The 22113-nt window shown below is 42.6% G+C and overlaps 1 protein-coding gene across 1 annotated transcript in view; it reads right to left on the bottom strand.

The window, feature by feature from the left end:
• Positions 1-233: 233 nt before the first annotated feature.
• The window catches only part of PON1 (paraoxonase 1), a 31312-nt gene continuing 9432 nt past the window's right edge, over positions 234-22113 (bottom strand). The window contains exons 2-9 of the mRNA XM_020882682.2: positions 21592-21662; positions 20057-20112; positions 18663-18831; positions 15634-15760; positions 9215-9415; positions 7708-7789; positions 3514-3642; positions 234-650 (exon numbers count right to left, since the gene is read on the bottom strand). Coding sequence (XP_020738341.2) covers positions 492-650; positions 3514-3642; positions 7708-7789; positions 9215-9415; positions 15634-15760; positions 18663-18831; positions 20057-20112; positions 21592-21662 — 994 coding nt within the window. The 3' untranslated portion in view covers positions 234-491. The remainder of the gene's footprint in view (positions 651-3513; positions 3643-7707; positions 7790-9214; positions 9416-15633; positions 15761-18662; positions 18832-20056; positions 20113-21591; positions 21663-22113) is intronic.

Below are 22113 nucleotides of genomic sequence, written 5' to 3'. Positions count from 1 at the left end.
CTGAGTGCGCCAGGAAGTGCGACGGTCAGGTGAGCCTGGGGCTGAGGACGCCTCGGTAGCATGTCTGGCTGTCCGGCTCTGCGTGCTGGGGCATTGATGACGTGTGACGTCATCCTGCTCCCTGACAAGACAGGACAGGCAGCAGTAAGCTCACGTGCTCCAGGGAACACGTGTTTTCGGGAGAAGACTTTCTGGGTCACATAAAGTTAAAATACTTAAGACCTGACAGCTGATGCAATGATTTTAGCAATTTTATTTAAAGGATTTCCATTGGTAAGTGAGGTTTTCAGATAGTCCAAGATTGATTTGATATTACATGCCCAAAAAAGCCATATGCATAGTATCTGTTCCCAGCTAAACAGACCTCCATCTCCTGTGATGTCCAGGTTTCGGGTCAGTGTTCACTGTTGAGATCCCTGTGGCCCCTCAGATGTGGCAGCAGTCATCGTAAAGAGCTCCCACGTGTCAGGGCCTGGGTGCAGGTCAGCCAGTCAGAGCTCACAGTAAAGAGCTTTGTGGAACACGGTTCCAACCAGCATTTTCCCCTTGTATACCGAAGCCACCGTACTTCCATGTAACACTTTACCATCCTCTGCATAAACCACTGTAACTTTGGGTTCTTCTGTTAAAATGTTCTGGATTTGCAGTACCTATCCAAAAATGACATTACATTAGTATTTTTTAAAGTCACTCGAGACATAGCTTTAAATATGGGGTCATTTCTCCATAAGAAGAAACTTTTAGGTGAACCACATGTTGTTCCAAAATGACTCGCTATAGATATCTATTTCCTCATTGGCAAAAATGACAGATTCTGATCAGATCATCTTTAACAAAGATAGACACCCTAACGACCTATAGAAGCAAGAACAGTGAGGCAGTAACATAGCCTGGGCGTGAGGCCATCAGGAGCACTGTGGTACCCTGCAGGATGGAGCTGGGGTTACTCAGTGAGAGTCAAGCATTGCCATGCTGAAATTCAGGCCACTTGTTGTGTCTTTTCAGGTAAGCTTGGAATCTGGATGTTTACACTTAATTCTTGGTTTTTAAATATGGGAATGAAAACAAAACAAAAAAAAGAGTGTTGCCCAAAAAGAACATACCTCTCCTCCACACTCATTATTCCTCTGAACTTAAGGCCCCAGATCCTCATATGTAAGATCTTATGAGTTCAATTTCCTTCATTTAGTTGAGTAGAAGTGTTATTATATCATTAGCAGCCGTATAGTAGTATTCAAGTTGACTACACACGATAGCCAATAATTGACAATTTTGGCGATGGTAACTTCACACGAGTCACATACTATCACAAGCTCACTGTAAGGCAGGAGCCCAGGGTTGTGTCTGTGCTCTCCCACTTTCTGTTCCTCTCTCATCTGTAGAATGAGACGGGTGGGGCTGCGTGCTGTGCTGTGTCGCTTCAGTCCTGTCCGACTCTGTGCAACCTTATGGGCGGCAGCCCACGAGGCTCCTCTGTCCATGGGATTCTCCAGGCAAGAATACTGGAGTGGGTTGTCATGCCCCGCTCAGGTGGGACTATATTAACTCTAAATTCCCTTTCATCTTTAAGTTGGTATTCTTTTGAAGGCTTTAAGATAAAATACAATGACTTGAAGAACAGATACTGACATATAGAAACACTGAATATGACAGATTAGGAATGCTCGTTAAAAGGTCCATGCGCGCATTTAAAAGGACCACTCCAAAACAGCGGGCACCAAAAATAGATGTTTTAGGAAATTGCTGAAGCATTCACAGGCTGTAGTTACTTACTGGGAAATAGTTGGTGGTGCACCTTGGCTTTAGGAAGCCACTTTCTATTAAAACTAAGTCACTCTTCTGAGGGGCAGTGCATTAGATAATGGGTGCTTATTACTTTTTGCTATTCTTTACCAGATTCATCACTAGAAAGGAAGCATTTTTTTTCCAGAACAGCAAACTGAGTCCATGCTGTAGCAAATGGTTCAAGTTCACCAAATGAGCTTACAAGCGAGAACAAATTAGAATCTAACATTCTGCCCAGTTCTGAACAGTGAACACGCCAGAGCATACATTTTCGCAATCCTACTGAGCATACCACCCAGCAGTCCTAATAGCTAAGAACTAGCAAAAGGCACAAAGGATTGCCATTCACCGTAATCACAATTGTCTCGTAAACCCAGAGAAAAGGTTATGAAGGGCCAAAATGTAATTAGAAATACATATTTGGCTTTTGTTTCTTATCCAAGAGACACGGACTTTTAAAAAAATGTTTTTAGGGGTAATGAGACTGACTGTTAAAGCTTTAAAAAGAATGCATGCTCAGTTGCTCAGTCATGTCCAACTCTGAGACCCCATGGACTGTAGCCCACCAGGCTCCTCTGTCCATGGGATTCTCCAGGCCAGAATACTGGGGTGGGTTGCCATTTCCTTCTCCAGGGGAGCCCCTTAAAAAGAATGCATAACAGTAAACTACGCCAAAAAGTATACCGAGGACTTGACTTAAATAGCCAGCATGATTAGTACAACCTGAAAACCGAGTAGAAAACCCTCGTTAAGTCACAGTAAACAATCAAATTCTCACGGCAAAGTGAGTTTCAAATTCTTGCTTGCACTGTCAAAATAATCTTCTGGAAAAAAGGCCATTGACATGAATAGAGTCTTTGGGTACTAAAACTAAGATAGAAGAGGTCTTTCAAGCTCAGATCTTTCCAGCAAGGATTTATGTTCCCATTTTGCCCAGAAGGTTTGGAGACAATGGTATCTCTGCTTTACAACTGCTCTATTACATGAACTGGCAAATGTACTGACACCCAGGAAGAGGGTGTTGAATAGGAAGGCAGGTAACACACTGTGTGTAGCCCATAACAATGTGGTCTGTTATATTTTTTAAACTATTGTGAATGGCCAAGTCTGAGCAACTCACTACCGAAATAAAGATATGGAGCCCAATCCCGTGCTGGCTGTCCTAACCCAGCCCTCCAGGCTCACCCTCCACTCCGCTCAGCCTTTCCGGAGCCTGCTCGGGGCGCCCTGGCCCGCCACCTCCCAGCAGCAGAGAGGGATGGGCAGCCTGAGAAGGAGGCGGAGTGTCTACCCAGGCGCCCCCACCCCGTGTGGGGCCGTGGCTGCATCCGGCTGGCTCCATCCCTCAACCAGAGGCCAGTTCCGCTCCCAGCACCTTCTCCGCACACAGCTCTCACCTTCTGTGGGCTTCTGGTAACCATGCCTACCTCCCGGGGGGCCCTGGGGTACCACGTTACCCTCCCCCCGTTCATTTCCCTCCCTGCGCCCGCACCTCTGTACACAGCGCCCTCATTAAACCCCCCACATCACCCAGTTTGCAGGTACCATCTGTCTCCCACCTAGACTCGGTCTCAAATGCCTCCCAAAGTCAGATTCTGTTTTTTATCGGGTCATTTAGGTCATCTATACACGTCTCTCTTTTATGTGCACATATAATTGAGATTTATGTTTTCAACAGAAAACTAGCTGGGAATGAGGGCGCTGACATGAGTCTTTTCTCAAACTAACCTCTGATCCAGGAGGATTCTCCGGGTCATAGGAGAAGATTTTCATGGCATTGGGATGGCAGCCAACCCAAAGGTCCCCTGTCACAGGATCCACGGATATGTTATCCACGAGTGTCTCACAGTCCAGAGACTTGTAGATGAAAACCAAGGGGAGAAAGACAAAAAGCAATAAAAAAAAATTTGAGAGGAGATGGAGCAACACATTAGAGAAAACTCACGGCATCCTTGGGCAGCGTACACCTGCTCCAGGGATAAGACAGTTCTGCCCCTGCCCCATTTCACTAGCACTCAGGGAATTCCCCTAGCTCTCCATCTGTGTTAGTATTTTGCCATTTTCCAGAACGTGAGGAAAGGGGAAGATCAGAAAAACCAAGAAAGACTATTAAAAGTGATATGAAAGCATTTGGACTAACATCTGTGCATGAACTTAAAAACTGAAAGTGAAAAAAAAAAAAGTTTTCAGTGCAGCATAAAACAGTTCCTTCTAAGAAACGGCATGTGCAAATGATATTTTTATAAGCATTCAGAAAACAACCAGGAAATGTGGGTTCATTTCTGATGATAGCATCAGTGAAGTGTAGGTTCTTCTTTAATGGCTAATCATAGGCTGTGCAGCCAGTGGAGAAATGGTCACCCGGGGTCTAATTTGTGCCTTGAAGTTGAGGAAGAGTTTCTTCTTCAGCTTCCTGATGTTATTCAACTCCCTGTTCTTCTGCTGTTTATTCTCTAAATATAAGTTGCGAGCATGTGTTGACTGCATAGATTGCTGTCACGGCTTTGTACCAGGATCATAAATAATACCAACGATTCTTAATTCCATCATTCATCATCTTGGCTGCATTCTACCGGGGAGAAATCACATCTATTTGTCTACCTCTAACTCTCAGTTGGATAAACAATATATACCATGTACCTCAAACAGAGGCCAGCATACCTCAGTGCCCAGAGAGCCTGGAATAACTGGCGGCGACTCATCACAAAGGCCAGAGCATGGGCAGCCAACCGTGAAAACCCTGTGCTTTCTACTCAAAGTGAGAGCTCTCCCTACCTGGGCTGTGATGGGACAAGGATGCTCAAGGGTTGAAGCAGGGCCTCCTTTTCACCTTCACGCAGCACCATCACTCATTCCTACCCTGGAAACAGGCAAGTTTGGCCAAGGGAGGTGGTCGAGTAAACATCCTCTGGCCAAAATCATCTCCAAGTCTTCTCCATCCCCAAACCCCATCTACCCCAGTGTCAGGCATTCTAGGTGGATATGTTAAATTCTTCTTCTTTTTTTCAATCAGAGCATAATTGCTGTACAATGTTGTGTGTGTTAGTTTCTGCTGTATAATGAAGCGAATCAGCTATCTATCTATATAGATAGGGAGGCGATATATATGTGTGTGTGTGTATCATCCCCGCCCTCTAGAACCTCCCTCTCACCCCCAGCTGCCATCCCACACCTCTAGGTCATCACAGAGCATTGCTCTGAGCTCCCTGTTCTTTCCAGCAGGTTCCCACTAGCTATCTATTTCACACTTGGGAGCATAGATATTCAGTACTACTCTCTCGATTGGCCCCACCCTCCCCTTCTCACAGTGCGTCCACACATCTGTTCTCTACATCCCTGCCCTATTGCCCTGCAAATCGGTTCATCTTTCTGGGAGGAAAATGTTTGTTTCAGGGCGCTGCTACTATCTTTGGAAGGGGTCATGGCCAACCAGTGAATTCCGCAGCAGATAAAAACTTGCAGAGATGAGGGTAGGCAGTGAGAGTGGGAGGACCCAGAAGCCTAGGGACCCATTCATTCTTCACACCAGTAATAAGCTCCTGCCACATGCACCAGCTGAGCAAGGGGCAGGACTGTGTTCTGCCCAGGAAGAGCTGGACAGTCCAACAGGGAGCCCATCCTGGCCTCAGCAATAAACTCTTCCTTGCAAATCCATGATTCCCAGCAATACCAACTCACCAAGACGCAGGTACAGACCATGTGTCACCCTTCCACAAAGTCCAGTGGAAACGTTTGCATTCCTTGGTCAAGGAAACTTAATAAATGATTCTCTTTGGGAGAAAATGGTATCCTCTATTAACAAACATCCCAGTTTTTAGAGAACTGGAATTCACTGAAGTGAGACTAATTCATTGACTGTGTCTTGGAAAATGTTTTGAAGAAGGGATCATGTTTATCGTGGTAAAATATGCATAACATGAAATTGGTCATTTTAACCATTTTTCAGTGTACAACTCAGTAGCATCAGGTGCATTCAAAATGTCATGAATCCATCACATTCCATTCCCAGACCCTTTCATCATCCCAAACAGAAGCTGTACCGAATAGCTCCCCTTTCCTCCCTTCCCCATCCCCTGGTCACCCCTATCCTGCTCTCTCCTTATGAATTTGCTTCTTCTAGGTACCACATGTAAGTGGAGTCATAGAATATTTGTCCTTTTGTGTCTAGCATAAGGACTTTTATGCTAAATATTCCTAGCATAATAACGTCACTTAGCATGTCTTCAAATTCATTGGTGTTCTAGCATGAATCACTCCATTCCTTTTTAGGGCTGAGTAATATTTCATTCCATATATACACTACACTTAGGACACAGACTTATCCACATTTCATCACAAATTCTAATAACAACCCCAACTAGTTTGTCAAATTTCTTGGCACTCCAGTAGTAATCAACTGGATTTGATTAACATGATCCTCCAAAAGAAAGAATGACATTACCTAGTTGAGGAGGGTGGAGTCTCACCTGAATTATTATGTCAGGACACCAGCAGGATTTTCTGCCAGAAGTGGGAGCCAAACCTGAAATAAACTTTGCCCTCAATCGACAGGAGTAGGACCTTTATCGTTCGGTGTTGAATGTACCTTGGATGGGGTTTTATTCTTATAAAATCCTTTAACTTTCAGTTTGCAGAAGTATCTATTGTGATAACCAGAATTTGTTTTTACTCCCTCAGCCAGTCTGAGTGTGTGAAATTCCATTTTACTGCAGCGAATACCAAACTAGGCCTGTCAACGATTTTTAGTGTCAAACATGATATTATATGTGATGTGGCTTTGAGGTAATTTCCTCGGAATAAAGCCCCTCACGACGGTCCCTGAGAAGCGCTGACGGGCACAGTCACAGGCGACAGCGCTTCACAGTGCCGTGGGCGGAAAGACTTTTCTAAAGCATCATTTTCATAATGCTCCGCTTAACTCACACTTCTTCTTTCCGCTCCTTTGTGTTTCTACCCCTCTTGATCCAAACCTTCAGACCGGATCAGAATTGGTACAGGTAACGATGAACCCCTGAAGAATGCCCGGCCCCAGCATGTTAACTTAACAATTCATTCGTTGAGTGCCTACGGGGTGTGGGAACTGTCCCCGGAACACACAGAGAAAGTATCTGTCCTGTGACACTTATACCCTCGTGGGACAGGCAGACAGACACTGGGGAGAAGAAGGAAAATATGAATGCAAAACGTGTTAGCAAAGGATGCTGAAGGGAAAAAATTAAGCCATAATAGAGATAGGAAGTGTGTGTGCGCGCGCATTTGTCTCGGGAGAAGCAGAGCTGTAGGTTAAGAATAAGCAGCCGGGGAAGGCCTCACTGAAGTGACATTTCAGTGAAATCTGGAAGGATGTGAAGGAGAGAGGTGTGAAGACCTGGAGGAAGAATACCGAAGCAGAGGGACAAGTGCCCCATCCTGAGGAAGCACATCGCCAGGAGAGTTCCAGAAATACTCAGACAGGACAGGCTCAGCAGCGCGGCCAAGGGTTGGAGGCAGAGCTGGTCATGTCACCACCTGGTGGCCATCTCGAGTACCCGGGCTTTATAAATACTGTGCTGAGTGCTGTTGTGTGCAAGCTGAGGCTATTGTCTGTTCTATCAACACGGAGGAGGAAAGGGGGGAAGGAGGGGAAGAGGAAGGGAGAGAGGAGGGAAGAGAAAAGTGAAGAACACACTTCCAAGCCGGAAATTCACGAGAACAGAGAGAATCAAAATTACAGAGATGATGTGTGTGGTCTGCCACGTCCCACTCTGCCGCTGAGCAAAAGTGAACAACAAATCCAGACGATGCTGATGCCTCCTAATAAAGGAGTGAAAAATTGATTCTCACCCACTCCAATTAGACAATGCTTTTTCCTCACTTCTAATTTCACAAATCAATTAGAATCTAATTATCACCCCACAAACTTATAGTGTTAATACATCTTACCTTCAATGGAGTTAAAGTCCAATTAGCATGCTTTTCATACACATGAATCTTATGAGCCAGCCATTCAGCTATATAGACATACCTTCAAAGAAGAAAGAGCTACATCAAAGCCCATGAAGGGAAGCAATTCAGAAGGTTACCGTGAAAGCAAAATAACTCTTCCTGGGGGAGAACTTTGCTCAGAGACTGGAAAACGGAAGCTGTCTCAAAACACACTGAATTCTGAAAGAACTCAATGAGTTGATGGTATACAGGGGAGTTTTAATCCCTGAGAAGTTATTTCCAAAGATGGGAAACTAGTTGGCCCTAACTAGTAGGCAAGGCATTTAACTCTAATGCCAGTTCTTAGCATCTGGGAACAAAAGCATGACATTGCTTTTCTTGGTTTGTCAACATAATGGCAAGCCCCAGGTTTTGCATTTCACCCCTTGTTTTAGGCCACAGTAAATACAAGAGAAGACAAGTGCTTGGCCTGGATCTGAGAGAAGACGCCCTCCCCTCTATGTGAGGACAGTGTCACATTCATCATGAAGATCTCTGGTCAGTCTAAGCACAGTGCCTCCCAGAACAAAGAGAGAAATGACTGTGTGATTATCTGCTATTTTTGAGGACCAGGAGATGATATGAGTAATTTAAAACTGTGCTGCTTTCTCTATATATGTTACTACTCTCTGAATATGTCACTAGCCCTCTAAGTATGTTACAAATGCTTAATAATACGAGATGAAGAGGATTTTATACATACACCACTCTTACCCAAAGTGTGGTCCCCAGACCCGCTCTGTGAATTATTAAAGGGTGACCACCGGAAAATAATATGAATCAACTACATCACTAAGCATACTACTTATGAAGCTGACTCTTTCCCCATAGTAACACTCTCTTGATGAAGGAAGCAGTGGCTTGATTTACATTTTGGTACAAAATCTGTCATGTCACAAACCAGTGCTACAGATATAAACATACTCACAAACTGTTAATCTCATGATATACTCAAAAATCATCCTTCAAAGGAAGCAAAATCATACTAAATGTTTTTTGTATGTGCCCCCTCTTGAAATGCACTCCCCCCAAAAAAGGAATTTAAAAGAGTATGCGTACTCAGTTGTTCAGTCATGTCCAACTCTTTGTGACCCCATGAGCTAGCCCACCAGGCTCCTCTGTCCGTGGGATTCTCCAGAATACTGGAGTGGGTTGCCTTGCCCTCCTCCAAGGGACCTTCCCAACTCAGGGATCGAACCCTTGCCTCTTGTGCCTCCTGCAGTGGCAGGTGGAGTCTTTAGCACTGCACCACCTGGAAAGCCTTAAAAGAGTATGCCTTCACAAAACAGTAAATTATGATTTGATATATTTTACCCCCTGGAAATTAAGATATTTTACATTTTCCCCAATTTCCTTTTACTGGAAAACATGCTAGAATGTATCCCCTTTGTAGAAGATGAATATGCTCTAAATATGTCGAATGAGAATCTCGGGACAAATGTGGTATTTTAAGGAGTTCATGTACTTGCTGTCAGGTGACATGCTGATTCCATTAGCAAAATCAAATCCACTGGCCACCACTCGAACGTCATCTGGACTGTAGTAAACAACATTTGACCATGCTAGACCCAAATATAATTCCCAGGATTTCATGTAGTGGTCGACAAAATAGTGATCATTGGTGGCATAGAAGTGTTCACGGCCCACAGCAACAAGGTCATTCAAACTGCAATTGAAACATACACATATGACACAGGCAGGTGACGGCATGGTACCTGGCAGGCTTACACACTGGCGTTCATGAATAAATACTCATAAAATCAGAATGTGCGACGGAAACTTCACAGCAGCTGTTACAGCCCAGAACTATGTGCGATCAGTCCTGCCTACGCAATCCTCAAAGACAGTAATTACCTGAAGAAACCCAAAGAGGTGATTATAGCAAAGGAACAGAACAAAACCTATTAACTGTGTCATGGAAAAGAGTGCCGTGGGGTGTGTGTGTGTGTGTGTGTGTGTGTGTGTGTGTGTGTGTAGACAGACTAAGCTCCATAGACATTAAATTAGTCCAGGAATCATTATCCAGGCCACATTGGTTTATGCTCGTATAGAGCAGTTCAAGGCAGCGCCAGGCAGTGGGAAAAAACCCAACAATCTTGAGACTCGCATTTTAGTTATAGCTCTGCCACATGGACCAACAGACTGGTTCTAAATAAGGAAAGGAGTACATCAAGGCTGTATATTGTCACCCTGCTTATCTAACTTATATGCAGAGTACATCATGAGAAACGCTGGGCTGGAAGAAGCACAAGCTGGAATCAAGATTGCTGGGAGAAACATCAATAACCTCAGAAACACAGATGACACCACCCTTATGGCAGAAAGTAAAGAACTGCAGAGACTCTTGATAAAAGTGAAAGAGGAGAGTGAAAAAGTTCGCTTAAAGCTCAACATTCAGAAAACTAAGGTCATGGCATCCGGTCCCATCACTTGGTGGCAAATAGATGGGGAAACAATGGAAACAGTAACAGACTTTCTTTTCTTGGGCTCCAAAATCACTGTAGCCATGAAATTAAAAGTCACTTGCTCCTTGGAAGAAAAGCTATGACCAACCTAGACAGCATATTAAAAACCAGAGACATTCTTTGCCAACAAAGGTCCATCTAGTCAAGGCTATGGTTTTTCCAGTGGTCATGTATGGATGTGAGAGTTCGACTATAACGAAAGCTGAGCGCCGAAGAATTGATGCTTTTGAACTGTGGTATTGGAGAAGACTCTTGAGAGTTCCTTGGACTGCAAGGAGATCCAGCTAGTCCATCCTAAAGGACGTATTGAATATTCATTGGAAGGACTGATGTTGAAGCTGAAACTCCAATACTTTGGCCACCTGATGAGAAGAGTGGACTCACTGGAAAAGACCCTGATGCTGGGAAAGATTGAAGGTGGGAGGAGAAGGGGACGACAGAGGATGAGATGGTTGGATGGCATCACTGATGCGATGGACATGAGTTTGAGTAAGCTCTAGGAGTTGGTGATGGACAGGGAAGCCTGGCATGCTGCAGCCCATGGGATCACAAAGAGTCAGACAGAACTGAGCGACTGAACTGAACTGCTACTATTAGCTGTGTAATCTAGGAAAAGTTAATCATTTAATATGCCAGGGCCTCAGTTTACTTATCTGTTAAAGAAAAAAAAGGAGGAGATGGACTGGTCTATCTTCCAGCCTTACAGGGTCACTTTCAGTTATAAAGTTTCATGATTCTAAACGGAGTGACATATCCGTGATCAAGAACTCTCAGAAATAGGATGCAGTGGTTTTTTTTGTTGCTGTTGTTCTGATTTTGATTCTCTCTGTGTTACTGAAAATCTAAGATATATGAGTCTATTTTTCTGCTTTAATAGGTAAAACAGCGAGCAGTGAGTCATTCTGTGCTGATTGAGGTGACAGAAGTTCCTCTGGGCCATTATCCAGGACAGAATTATCTCAGCTCCACTGCGGAGGGCGTCATGGCCTAGCACATCAGCTCTGACACAGCCCCGGGCTCCTGGGCATCTTTGATAAGCATATAGAGCCTCAGTTTTCTCATCTGCAAAGAGAGGTTAAATGATTTTCCCAAAGTCATACAGCTCATTAGTATAAGACCAAGGGTCAGCATCTTCATTTGTGGCATTGCAGTGGGAATTACAATGAAACAATGCCTGCCGTCTGCTTTGCAGCGAGCCTGCCACTCACAAAGTCTCCATCGATGGTAGCCACTGTTCCTATATGAGAAAAGGGGTCTAGGAATTTAGGATTAGTCTGTATGGGCTTCAGGCAGAAGCCTGCAAAGATAGTTTTTTTTTTTTTTTCTTCTCTTTTTTAAAGGTAAATGTATGAAATTAGTATGCTTTTTAATCCTTTGCTGTTTTTCATTTTAAAAAAAGAGCAGAGCAGAAAGGTTTAGAGTCATAGCTTTGAAATCTGATGGGCTCCATTTGAATCCTCCATTTGTGCTTGCCCTCAACGTGGTATGTGGCCACAGCATGTCACTATGCTCTGAGCCTCTCCATATGTTGGAAGGTTGAGGTATGAATAAAATGAAATAATGAATCAAAGACCTTGGCACCATGCCTGGCATGTTGTAAATGATCAATAATGACCAAAAATGTTATTAATAACCTGTTCTATTATAATAGATTAGTCATTGCAATATTAACGTTATGTTGTTGTTGTATTAGTCGCTCAATTGTATCCGACTCTTTGTGACCCCATGTACCACAGCCCAGCAGACTCCCCTGTCCATGGGATTCTCCAAGCAAGGGTACTGGAATGGGTTCCCATTCCCTTCTCCAGAGGATCGGCCCGACCCAGGGGTCAAACCTAGGCCTACCCATATTGCAGGCAGATTCTTTACCCTCTGAGCCACCAGGGAAGCCCATTAATGCTATAGACAACCATATAAACAACCATCGAATACAAAGAGGAAAATATACATGGCTAACCCTTGGGTTGGGAGAGCAGAATTTTAGTTAACTGTGACACTAACTATAGTTTGGTTCTGTATTGCCAAAGACCAATGCATTTGCAATTGCCAAGTAGTCATGTACGGATATGAGAGTTGTACCATATAGAAGACTGAGCACCGAAGAAGTGAAGCTTTCAAACTATGGTGCTAGAGAGAACTCTTGAGAGTCTCTTAGACAGTAAGGAGATGAAACTAGTCAATCCTAGAGGAAGTCAACCTGAATATTCATTGGAAGGACTGATGCTGAAGCTGAAGCTCCAACACTTTGGCCACCTGATGGGAAGAGTTGACTCACTGGAAAAGACCCTGAAAAATGCTGGGAAAGATTGAGGGCAGGAGGAGAAGAGGGCAACAAAGGATGAGATGCTTGGATGGCATCATCAACTCAATGGACATGAGTTTGAGCAAACTCCAGGAGATAGTAAAGGACAGGGAAATCTGGTGTGCTGCAGTCCATGGGGTCACAAAGAGTTGGACATGACTTAGCAATTGAACAACAACAATAAAAGGAAAAAAAATGCCCTAACCCTAGAAAATTGGACAAAACTAAGATTTCCAAGATTAAATGGTAAAAGAAATAAAATAAGTTTCACTATTTCATAGCAACTCAGAGCAGAAGCTCCAGACTCAAGCTCCAGACTCAAGGATCAAAATTCCAGTTGTGCCATTTACTGACAGTGTCCCCTGAAGCAGTGTTCCCAGTTTCATTTGTTCTAAATTTAACATGGTATAGTAGTAAAACCTAATTAAGAACATGCTTGTAAAAGCTGATAAAATAATCTGTTAAATTGGCTATTGCACCACCTGAGTTATAGCGGAAGCTCATTCAGCTTTTATCATCACTGTCACTTCTACCGTCAGTCTGGCTTCTCTAGTCCACACACTTTCCCCTAATTTAGATCTCGATATTTGGCACTGTCTCCAGACACTCAATGTCCTCATTCTCTTTCCAAAATATATTTGTTGAATGAAGGTATGAATAAAGTCTCCCACCAAAATCTGTTCTCTGAACTGTCATGCAGATGAAGACCTGGGCTGTGGTTTGTAATGGTCACGAATTGGTTAATTTGCCTTCCTCCAGTAACCTGATTTCTCTGCAGCGGTAGTTTCCTCAGCTTCAGCCCCGTCTGGTAAGACAGGAGAGGAAGGGGCCCTGGTAACACTCAGCACGCATCACTTACCAGGTGCTTTGCTAGACAGCTGCAAGTACGTGCCACATGGTTTAAAAGAAATCCAGATTTACACATCCTGAGATAATTGAGTACTGCAGGTAAATCATTCAAATAGAGGTTAAGATTCTAAAAAGATCACAACGATTAGAGGATAAAAACTGTGTGGGAAGATAGTGTCAAATTATTTTCTTAAATCCATCATTACATCATTCTGTTGAACACTAGGGCTTCCCTTGTGGCTCAGCAGTAGAGAATCTGCCTGCGATGCAGGAGATGTGAGTTCCATCCCTGGGTTGAGAAGATCCCCTGGAGAGGGAAACCACAACCCACTCCAGTATTCTTGCCTGGAGAATCCCATGGACAGAGGAGCCTGGCAGGCTACCGTCCACGGGGTCACAAAGAGTCAGACACGACTTAGCGACTAAACAACAGCAAAGGCCAGTGAGGATGTCAGTTTTGTGTTGGGATCAGGGATCTGTGTGTGTGTGTTTTCTCTAGATGTTGTGCTGTGGAGGAAGCTGGGATAGAGCTGGCTGCTAACACAGAGCCGATGTTTCAGAAATCACGTGCAAATGAACAGCAGAAGCAGCTCTGGGAGGTCTTAGAGGCACTGGATCACAGATCTCTTGGGTTTGTGTTTCTAATTCTGAGAAACATGTACAATTCCAACTTTTACTATAAATGTCAAGAACAAATAAGCTCAAAAGGTGAAATCTTTCCATGAAACCGGTTTGGGTTTGAGATACTAAGTCTGGTTCTGGAGAAGAGTAGAGTGCTTTCTTGGTAAAAGCATAGAGGAACATTCTCTGGGACCAGGAGCCATAAAGCAGCATCCAGCCAACCCGGGAAATGAGGGAGGAAGAGGATGGGTGTCTTCTCTGGAGCTTGAGTCCCCAAAAGTCTCTGCGGATGAATATCTGGAGGAGTTCAGAAAGGAGAGTTGCCCTCATTTACAGTCCATGGGAACTTGGATAGAATTTGTATCCTACTGTTGTGTGAAATTTGTATAAATCTTAATTATGTTGAATTGGTTCATGGTGCTTTTCAGGTCTACTATATCCTTCTACTTTTCTATCTGTTGAGTCTATTAGTTTTTGAGAATTTGATATTGAAACTCCAATTAAAAGTCTTAATTTACCTACTTAAAAAATAATTGTATTAATAATATACAGTGAAACTATATGTAACTTTCAGTTAGTTCAGTTCAGTCACTTAGTCGTGTCCGACTCTCTGCGACCCCATGGACTGCAGCACTCCAGGCCTCCCTGTCCATCACCAACTCCTGGTGTTTACTCAAACTCATGTCCATTGGGAGAAGGAAATGGCAACCCACTCCAGTATTCTTGCCTGGAGAATCCCAGGGACAGAGGAGCCTGACAGGCTGCCATCTATGGGGTCACACGGAGTCAGACATGACTAAAGCGACTTAGCAGCAGGCAGGAGCATGTCCATTGAATTGGTGATGCCATCCAGCCATCTCATCCTCTGTCGTCCCCTTCTCCTCCTGCCTTCAATCTTTCCCAGCATCAGGGTCTTTTCCAATGAGTCAGTTCTTTGCAACAGGTGGCCAAAGTATTGGAGTTTCAGCTTCAACATCAGCCCTTCCAGTGAACGCCCAGGACTGATCTCCTTTAGGATAGACTGGTTGGATCTCCTTGCAGTCCAAGGAACTCTCAAGAGTCTTCTCCAACACCACAGTTAAAAAGCATCAATTCTTTGGCACTCAGCTTTCTTTATAGTCGAATTCTCACATCCATACATGACTATTGGAAAAACTATAGCCATGACTAGATGGACTTTTGCTGGCAAAGTAATGTCTCTGCTTTTTAATATGCTCTCTAGGTTGGTCATAAGTTTCCTTCCAAGGAGCAAGGGTCTTTAAATTTCACGGCTGCAGTCACCATCTGCAGGGATTTTGGAGCCCAGAAAAATAGTCAGCCACTGTTTCCACTGTTTCCCCATCTGTTTGCCATGAAGTGATGGGACTAGATATCATGATCTTAGTTTTCTGAATGTTAAGCTTTAATTAACTTTAGTCTCCTGTAAATGTGCTACCATACTTTCATAATTTAAAAAAATAATAAGAAGAAAAAGCACATTAGAAGAGGAATAATTGAAAGTAAAATAAAATTAAAAAAAAAAAAAAGAAAGGAGAGTTGCCATTATCTCCCCACATCACCCCTCACCCCTGCCAAAAGGAAACACTAAAAGTAGACAAACCATCCCCTGGTGTTAAAGGAAAACAGAAATATGTCATATCTCAGTACTTAGGCAGAAGTTCATGTTTGATGGTTTTCAGATGCAAAAGTGACTTTTCTTCTTCTTGAAATTTAAACAACTCAACCGTGGACTTAAAATCTGGATGGCTCACCACCAGCAGGTATACAGTATTATCTGAGAAGAGATTAAAAACAAAAATCGAAGCATTAACTGAGCTCTCAGCTGTCAGCTCTGTCTCCAAAAAGCAATTTCTACCCACCTCCAACCAGCACTTAGGATGTCAGGCAGATGGAATATTTTCATCTCTTTGTAGAGAGAAGCATTTGTGATTGCTCCAGGGAAAAATGGCTAAAGGAAGACCCAGTGACAGTCTAAAATCCGCCAGACTCCACAGGGGGAAAAAGTCCTCAACTTAAGAATGAGCAGCCCTTGACACTAAAACTCCAAAGAGCTTATTAAGCTTTCTGCTGCAAATGGGCTCAGCAAGATGCAGCACTGAGATAAAAGAGATAAAAGATGAGAAGAATATCAATAAGAGAAGGTGTGCTCAGGTGTAATTTACACAGTGTGAGATGATAAATTCCATAAAAAGAGCACTGAGAGATAATATCAAAGGGATGCAGCTTCCAGGAGTCAGTGCAACTCTGCAGCATGAAAGTAAGTGGTCAAGAAGGAGTGATCAGATGTTAGACCATAGTCTTTGCCTTCGGAAGCAGTGAATCTTTGGGAAGCTTTGACGTGACCAAATTGGTGTTTAAAGGAAAATAGTGTCAAGTTTAGGAGGTTGAATGGAAGAAATCTGAACAGAAAAGCCAGCTATGAGGCTTCCCATTAGGCCCCTTGCCAAGCAGATGTTTATTTTAATTGGTGTTACATGCTACAGAAGGAAAATAAAACCAGATAAAGGGATGCAGAGTAATGAGATATCTTGTTCATGGGAGTCAGGCAAGTTCTGAGAAGATGATGCTAAAGCAGATACTGAAATGAAATGAGAGACTGAACTAAATGAATATCTGGGGAAAGGGTGTTCTAGGAGGCAGGAAAAGAATGTGCAAAGGGCCTGAGGCAGGAGCTTAGCTGGAGGTTGTAGTTGGAGTAGAAGTGAATGAAAGAGTGGGAAGATTGAAGCCGGAGATACAGGAATCCAGGTTAACCTTGTAGGGCTTAGCGTGAGGCTCCAGGACTTACGTGCAGGGGACTTTCAACCAAGCAGAACATGACTGTGGGTATCGCAGTCATCCAGGCAGGAGGAAGAACGGCTAGATCAGGAGGTGCTCCTTCCCTCCACATGCCTGGATTACTGTGATACCCACAGTCATACTGCTTGGTTGAAAGTCCCCTGTAGGTAAGCCCTGGAGCCTCACCCTGCTGACCGGAAAAGGCAGGAAAGGATAGGAGAGGAATTTGACAGGAAATGCCAAAAGTCCCTGATGATGGCTGAGGAATATGGGAAGTGGAAATTGAACATAAGTGAGGATGAAAACCCAGATTCATGTTTGCACAGCAGAATCTACCTCTAGGAACTTATCATAAGTAGTCACAGAAGCTACATGCATAAGAATGTTTATTCTGGCATTCGTTTTCAGTGAGCGTAAAGGTGGAAACAGGATCAATATCCATCAACAGATGAGCTATATTATGGTTCTTCCATGCCACAGAATTCCATGAGCCATTACAAAGCAGCTCTGAATGCAGTGTCAGGGAAACGAATCCATGATGTAAAAGAATTTATATGAGGACCTGTATAATATCTATGTGGTTATTTTCCCTTTTTAATTCAAAAGAGCATGCACATACCCCACATCCTATTTCTTTGCACCTACAATATTTTAAAAATAAAATATACTGTTAATAAATAGGTGAAGAGATCACTGAAAGGGAAATACATATGTATGTATCTAAATTTCAATAGATATATATATGGAAGAAGGGAAGTCATGTGGAGTAAACATGAAGAAGGGAAGATAAGAGGATGAATTACTTTTTAACATTTTGAGTTTAATTTGGCCGTAGGTGTTGTGTTAGTCACTCAGTTGTGTCTGACTCTTTGTGACCCCAAGGAATGTAGCCAGGCTCCTCTGTCCATGGAATTCTCCAGGCAAGAATACTGGAGTGGGTAGCCATTCCCTTCTCCAGGGGATCTTCCTTACCCAGGGATTGAACCCGGGTCTCCTGAGGCTCCTGCCTTGTAGGCAGATTCTTTACCACTGAGTGGCCAACAGTATAAAATAAGAGTGAAGGAAGGAGGGGAAGAGTTGGGAGAGAGAGTTTCTTAATAAGGACATTGCTTATGACTTTCAAGGCAGCAATTTTAGTTCCCCCTTACAGAAAAGTCTGCAAGGACCAAGGAAGGGATTGTCTGATGGAGGCCATGGGGATAGGCGGGATTCTCAACCCTAGTCTGACATTCTTATCTGCTGGTGAGCTTGTAACAAGCACTACCACTCAAGCCTCCCTCAGACCAACTGAATCAAAATATCTGGGGCTGGGGCCTGGGCATCAGGCTTTTTAAAACTCTCCAGGTGCTTCTGTGCACAACCAGGCTTGAGAATTAATGTAGAGACCAAGGAAATGGCTGCAAAAAGAAGGGAAGAAATCAGATGAAAGCATAATGGATGGGGCAATTTGTCAAAATGTGGAGAAACTGTTTGAAGACAAACAAAGGAACCAGTGGGTAGGACACGTTGAAGATGATTGTCAGTGGATCTGTAGGTTGCAGGTGTCTTACGTTAGAGAAATCTGTTGCTGTAAACATCTAGATCTGTATGATTGTTTAAAATGGAAAAACTCATTCCTATTAGGGCTGAATATTATCACTATGGTAATTACAGGGATTATGTGAATGTTATTATTTTTAAAAACTTGGTGCTTCGCAAATCTCAAGTATTTTAGCATTCTCAAGCATTTACATGGTTATGTTATGTTTAATTCACATATGAGTTAAGTTTAAAATCCAGAGTGAGCACATGATTCATGACTGTACTTTAGTTGGATGAAAAGAAATATTCATTCATTAACATTTTTTTCTGTTTTTTTTTAATTCGGTTTTATTTTTAATAAACATTGAATTCGTTACCTTCATCTGTGAATGTGCTAATGCCATGAGGGTTAAATGAAGATGCATCAAAGTTACTTCCAGTCATCTTCAATTCCAACACTGTAGGATCCTTTTCGTTCAGGTCCATCAGAAGTATTTTTCCAGGCTTATCAGGTTCAAAGCTTTTTATTCCAGGATAGCGTAATCCCTTATAAAATAACAGAGGAGAAAACATAGGCACTCTACAAATACCTCAAATGCTGATGGAGGCAGCAGACAGCACATGGGTTCACACTGTCTGGTCAGGCCACAAGCCACATGGCAAGCCTATCAGCTGGCTTGTGCAAGCAGCCCTTGGGTGTCTCTGGAAGTCACATGCTCCCAGGTGACCCCACATAATGGGCACAGACCCTTCCATCATCAGCTGCAAAGCATGTATGCTGAATATCACAGCCTCCAACCCATGATGACAATTAAAAAAAAATGAAGAGCAGACCAAAGAGGCATTTACTAATAAGCTTCAGTAATGTAAGCAAGGAACATAGAAGAACACGGGTTATGGATCGTTCCCTGGCAGGTTTCATGGAAGCATCTCAGAAACAAAGGTTTAGGGTTAGAGTCTAATAACTCCAGGGAGCAACTCCTTCTTCCTTAGCTTGACGGTAGGACAGCCCAGCTACTATTTGTTTTAGATAGTGGGGTCCTACGTAAGATTTAATGGAAATTTGTATTCTTTTGCTTTAAAAAAATGTTTGTAAGACACCTCTTCAGAGGACGATCAGTCTTCATAGGAGAAAACTGGATTAAATAAACTACAACAGGCAGCAAAGAATTTTCAGTGGCTGGATGACTTGAATACTGTATTCTATCAACTCTGTTATCCTTCATTAGGGTGATGACTTTTGTTTTTTAGCTATATCATCTACCACAATGAATTGTATGCAGGAGAGTTTCAACAACATGATGGCTCTTCTTTCCAGAAGTTTGGAAATTGTGGCATGACCTACTAACATTTTAAAATTAAAAGGCTTATTCCAAAAAGTGTAAAAAGAAGGATTAAAATCTAAATGACATGTGAGGGGGAACACACACACACACACACTCAATTCAGCAGTTATTTGACTACACTGCTTATGTTCTTCAAGGAACAGACAGATGAATGGGAAGCCATTCTTGAACTCACTGGACTCAAATTGTCACCGAGGAAGATAAAGGAATCCAGGAGTTCAGTGTACACACAGGAATACAAACATGCGTAGAACATATACGATCATAATCTAACACCAGTATGCCTACACAGGTTGTTTTTTTGAACCATATCACCGCTCATTTTATTCGAAGATGGGCATTGGTATAAAGAAGGCTGAAATGAAACGCAAGCTGCTGGTCCTAGAAAATGGTTCAGAGCCCAGGAAATGAAAGGGAATACTTACGGCGCTAATGAAAGCAAGTCCATTGTGAAGTATCTCCAAGTCTTCGGCGCCAGTTTCTTCAAAAGAGAGTATAGACAGCACAGATTTTTAGACTGTTGCAGGAAGTCAGGGGGCCTTTTCTTCATCACCCCTAACTTGAAAATGGGGCTACATATTTAGTTCTTCTTTGATAGGTTCAGAATAAATCATTCTTTCCTTTATTTATTCAAACTGATTTATATAGTTATTTGAGATTCATATAATAAAGTGTATTTAAAATTTACACTTAATATATTTGTTTTAAACTGATGAACTAGAACTTTTTTCTCAGAGTCTGAAATCTCTTAAATTTCATGGAAATTCACTAAATGTACAAAAGGTATAGTAATTTGAAAATAGCTTGCAATTTTTAAAGACACAGAGTAAACTCCCCATACATGTTGACACCTAATCATTCCAAATCATATAAACTCTTTGAAAAGCCCTATTGGAAACATTAGCAAATTTCAAATGCTTTGGTTAAAGTGAGGATACGTTTCATATTCTGAATATGCCTTTACAAACAACAATAAATAACTCACCAAGTTAGTTATGCTTTAACACATGTAAATTTTTTGAATTTCAATCAATCTCAAGACATATGTGATTTTTTTATTTGGTATTAGTTTTAGTGGCTATGTTCATTTTACAAATATCCAGTGATATTTAATATCAATATCATGCTTGTTTTTTAGAAAAAATGATTGCACTATATGATATCTGACCAAGCTAATTGATGCTATTTGCATAAAATCATGTGATCTAGCCTTTCTAACCTCAGCTGAGATAAATGATTCTAAAAAAAACAAACAAACCCTCAATCATAACAAAAGCATGAACGTCAAACAAGTTCTTTTCAAATAACAAAGCTGATTGGTTGAAACCAGATGGAGACTTGAGTCCTCCGACCCTCCCTTCTGGCTGGCTGCCAGCTTCTGTTACCCCATCCTTTATATCTTTGCTGAGGGGCCTGCCTCCCACAAAGGAGGCCCCCTAATTACTTTCCCAGCTTCCTTTGCAGCTAGGGCACCAGCCTGTTGTCTAGCTCTGCCTAATGAGATCTGAGGGGAAATCTACTGAGAGCTTCTGGGAAAGTTTTGCCTCCCAGATATTAAAAGAGAAATGCATAAGGAGAAGCCCTGTGGTAACTGCAAAGGTGTGTGAGGTCTTTATAAACATTTACCCTTTACTCATTACTCTTTCTCCTGTCTCTCCTCTGCCATCCGCTCAGGTTATGTTACCATAAAATCAAACGCTTCCTGACTATGGTTTCTGCCAAATGAACCAAAGAAAAACAAATAACCAAAAAGTGGTCAAACCCCTTGATGATAGGTTGGTAGAGCCAAAGGTCAAGTAATCTGGTATTTACAACTAACTACTGACTTGATAATGCTCTCCTGGCTAGTCATCTTATTTTTGAACAGAATTAAATAGGTGTATTAATCAAATAACTCACAAGGTAATACTTCAAGTGGAATATTATCAGTTGATAATACTTCCTCTTCTCAAATGCTTACCTATTCCTTTTATTAATTTACAGTTAGGAAGTTCTACCGATTTTACTTCTCGGGAAGCAGTCATTCTTGCTCTGGAAGAGAAAAAAAAAGGAATAAAATATGCATAAAACTATCCAGAAATTTAACTAAGTTGCAAAAGTAAGTAGCCAGTAAAATTCTCCTTAACTGTATTTTGCCTGGATTTCAACTGCAGGGTTAGTGGTCCCTGAAACCTGAGCGATTCTATCAGACCAGGCCTGAGCAAGACACACGGGGTCCCTGGGCACAACGTTTAGTGTATACTTAGCAGAGGTGGGTAGATGTGCTGTGTGCTCAGTTGTGTCTGACTCCTTGTGACCCCATGGACTGTAGCCCACCAGGTTCCTCTGTCCATGGGATTCTCCAGGCAAGAATGCTGGAGTGGGGTTGCCATCCCCTTCTCCAGGGGATTTTCCTGACCCAGGGATTGAACCTGCATCTTTTGGATCTCCTGTGGGCAGGTGGATTCTTGACGACTACACCATCTGGGAAGCCCAGTGTCCT

Source organism: Odocoileus virginianus, chromosome 1 (assembly GCF_023699985.2).
Source record: "Odocoileus virginianus isolate 20LAN1187 ecotype Illinois chromosome 1, Ovbor_1.2, whole genome shotgun sequence".
NCBI lineage: Eukaryota > Metazoa > Chordata > Mammalia > Artiodactyla > Cervidae > Odocoileus > Odocoileus virginianus.
This window is presented reverse-complemented; position numbering and strand designations above follow the sequence as displayed.